Genomic DNA, 4,077 nt, shown 5'->3' on the forward strand with positions numbered 1-4,077 from the left:
AAAGGCTCCTGAATACAAACCAAAAATGTCATATCCTCAGAGGCTTCAGAAGGCTTCCAAAGACAAGCAATTTTCTAAATTTTTAGAAGTCTTCAAGAAGCTGCAAATCAATATTCCTTTTACAGAGGCTCTTGAGCAAATGCCTCTTTATGCTAAATTCATGAAAGAATTGTTAAATAACAAGAGGAATTGGAAGGAACAAGAAAAAGTGGTATTAACCAAGGAATGCAGTGCTATTATTCAACATAACCTTCCTGAGAAAATGCAGGATCCAGGGAGCTTTGTGATTCCTTGCACCATTGGAGATGTCACCATTCAGAGAGCTTTATGTGACCTTGGAGCTAGCATCAATCTCATGCCACTTTCAGTGATGAAAAAACTTCAAATTGAGGAGGTAAAACCCACTCGTATTTCTCTTCAACTTGTTGATCTTTCTATTAAATTACCTGTGGGTGTTGTTGAGGATTTACTTGTGAAAGTAGGACCATTTAATTTTTCCTGCTAATTTTGTTATATTAGACATGGAAGAGGATGTAAAATCCTCTATTATTCTTGGTAGACCCTTTTTATATATATATATATATATATATATATATATATATATATATATCCACCTTTACGGTTCACACAAATCCAACAAACTTTAATCATGAATTAAAACTTACAATCTACTATAATATATCCAAAATAACCTAATCAATTAACTAATTAGTTGAGTTTCTAACTAATTAAGTGTGTTAATTTGTTCATAATCAAACCAATAACCTAATCAACAACACCTCAAAACATGTTTTAATTAGAATAAAAACAAAAATCAAAATCAAATAACGAACACAAAATTATGATAACAAATCAAAACCAAACTTATAATAACAAATCAGAATCAAATAAAAGAACACAATTATAATAACAAATCAGAATCAAAATAACGAACATAAAACTATAATAATAAATCAGAACCAAAATTATAATAACTTATAATAACAAATCAAGATCAAGTAATGAACACAAAATTATGATAACAAATCAAAATCAAATTTATCAAAACAAAATCAGAATCAAATAACGAACACAATTATAATTGTAAATCAGAACCAAAATAACAAACACAAAAGTATAATAACAAATTAGAACTATAATAACAAATCAGAATCAAATAACGAACACAAAATTATAATAATAAATCAGATTCAAACTTATAATAACAAATCAGAATCAAATAACAAACACAATTATAATAACAAATTAGAACCAAAATAACAAACACAAAAGGAAAGTTTAGAAGCATTACCTGAGCACCAACGCCAAAAAGAATAGGGCAGCAGAAGCGGCGGCAACAGCAACGGCAGAATTCGACAGCAGCAGAATCTGACAGCAGTAACCGTGATGAATAGTACCGACGAAGAGGAGGCTGCTAGCCGGTGTCGGAGGAGGCTGTCAGAGAGATGAGAGGGGTAGAGAGAGAGTGGGAGGTGAGAGGCTTAAAGAGAGAGAGAGAAATTCAAATGAGGAGAAAGAGGGTTCATGATTCGAATTTAGGACACAATTACCGTCGAATTTACCGGCGCATAAATTTGACGGTAACATGTTGCGGGATATCAAAACGCAGTGTTCCACTAAGTAGATTTATCGTCGGAATTTTTCGACGGTAAATTCGTCCCTAAACTTCGCACCAATTTCTCCCGTTTTTCCTCTAATTATTACCGGTGAATTTACTATCAGAAATGAGAATATACTGATAATATTTTGACACTACGAATTCCACGCCTAAACCGTAGGTAAATCCATCGGAAAGACGCTGCTACTCAGCGATGCTAAATCCAATAATATTCAACGTTTTTCTTTTTTAGTGAGCAGATGTGAACACACTACTTTTAAATTAGTCTCTATGAACGTCTTAATTTGAAGTAACTTACCCATGTTTGTTATCTTAAAAACTTTATTGGTACTTTTTTCTTTAAGGATTAATCTGTCTGAAATATAAATTCTCAAAGATTTATTTATCGCTTTACTCTTAATTTAATAGCTGATTTTTTGTATATATGGAATATAATTTGATAGTGAAAAGGACAAATCAATGACTCACTTTTTGGTCGGCGGACATTTAAGTCCTTGAGGATTTAAAAAATATTTAAGTTCCTGACTTTATCAAAATTTGGACATATCAACCCCTAAGTCTAATTTTTCTAATTTTAAAAACTCTCTTACGTGTGCATCTATATCAACTAGGTCAGTACAATGGGAGTTACGTTTGATTTTTCCGTTGAATTTGATAAACCCAAATGAACAAAAAGGATCAATATGTCCATATTTTAAAAAGGTCAAGGAGTTATATGTATTTTCAAATTCTCGAAGACTTAAATATCTACGGATCAAAAAGCTCAAGAAGCTATTTATCATTTTCTATATTATTGTATCACCTCTGAATTTTCGTCCATGTACTCTTATTTCTATGTTCAACTTTTTTTCACCTTTGAATAATACTAGTTAGATTTCTAATTTTAAGAGAAATGCCAATATAATGATATATAGACACAAACAGAATATATAAACACCTCACTCACTATTTTTGGATACTGAAATAGTTTCTAAATGGTGGTGCAAGTGATGGCTATGGTATAGGGTGGCAGCAGGAGGAGCATGAATGAAGTGTTGGGCGTGCTATAAGTTTGTTTGTAAGAGCATATCATTAGGGGGGTCTTAGCGCACATGGACTGTTACAATCACACCACCTGGAGATAGCAACTACAGAGAGTCACAAAGTCTTGGACTTATGTGTTTATTGAAAACAACGAATTATTAGGGTAGACATTTCGGTTCTTATTTTTCTATTTAATTTTAGGTTATTATTACGGTTCCTACAATTAAGTTGTTTAACACAAACATAAAAAAAAATAAGATTTATTTATCATTTCTTTTTTATTACTAAAAATTGGTCATGCTTAAATAGATTCGACAAGAATTTAGAAGGCATCACAAATTTTTTTTTAATCTTAATTCATTTAAACTAATTCATAGAAAACTACTCTATATCACAAGGTTCGAAGAACTTTATCAGTCATCACCTATTATCACATGATATTTTATTTGGTAAATTCACACAGACTACAGAGAATATTATTTTTCAGATTAGAGAATGCATGGGATAGAAATATATTCCAAATAAATTAAACTTGACGAGTATATTAATCAAGCTTACAAGTATGCATATTCAATCATCAAAGCTCCAAGATATATAACGATCTATACGCTTATATATCTATAGTTTAACTATTTTTTAGGACCTGATATCAGAACTTCTGATAAAAGAATCTAACGGTTGATTTTCCGTTTAATTATTCACAGTGGTCGGGTCCTCTCCGTTGTCGCGACGTGCAGTGCTTCCAGCTACCGTGGCTCCCCTCCTTGCGTTGCGCAGCCGCACCGAACGCCACAACTCCTTCTGTCCCAACGTGTGGCGCCTCTGCCCACTGCAGCTCCCTCCCTTGCGCCGTTCCGCTTAGCCAACCACCGCAGCTCTCTCCTCGCGTCGCGCATCCCCGCCAATTTTCTACCGACGCACTTCCTTTTCCTCGCGATTCGCACGACGCATACCACCTCATCACCCTCCTTTCCCTCGCGATTCACACGACTGCTGACCACCGCAACGCCCTGTATTAATGTGTTTTTTTCTTTTTTAAATTTTTAACTGTTTTTTTAATGTTTCTTTCTAAGTAAATGGATGTTTCTTTTGTAGAATTTTACATATGTTTTTTTCATATTTTTTTATGTGAGTTATTGGACGCTTCTTTTTTAGGTTTTGTGATTATTTTTTTTTTCAGGATGCATTCCTTGTTTTTTAATGATTTTTGTAACTGTTTTTCTGAATTTTCTGATTTTTTTTCAGGATGCATTCCTCTTTTCCGTTTCTTTTTTAGATTTCGATATTTTTAGGGTGCGTTCATGTTTTTTGTATTAGTTTTTTATTTTTTTTTCAATTAAATGGATGTTTAATTTTTTTTACATGGTATCAAATGTGTTTTTAGTAAATAGATGGCTTTTTATGTGAGTTATTAAATATTTTTTTTTATATTTTGG

At 32.6% G+C, this 4,077-nt stretch overlaps 1 protein-coding gene across 19 annotated transcripts in view; it reads right to left on the minus strand.

The window, feature by feature from the left end:
* Positions 1,165–4,077, minus strand: part of LOC107643578 (coiled-coil domain-containing protein SCD2-like) — an 8,355-nt gene continuing 5,442 nt past the window's right edge. For 13 of the 19 annotated variants that reach the window (XM_021123774.1, XM_016347264.2, XM_021123775.1 and 10 more), the window contains one exon: positions 2,740–3,631. In XM_021123774.1, the coding sequence (XP_020979433.1) occupies positions 3,388–3,631 (244 nt within the window). In that variant the 3' untranslated portion in view covers positions 2,740–3,387. The other 6 variants (XR_002362909.1, XM_021123778.1, XM_021123776.1 and 3 more) reach the window with 6 other exon arrangements.

This window comes from Arachis ipaensis, chromosome B05 (genome assembly GCF_000816755.2).
Source record: "Arachis ipaensis cultivar K30076 chromosome B05, Araip1.1, whole genome shotgun sequence".
Classification (NCBI taxonomy): domain Eukaryota; kingdom Viridiplantae; phylum Streptophyta; class Magnoliopsida; order Fabales; family Fabaceae; genus Arachis; species Arachis ipaensis.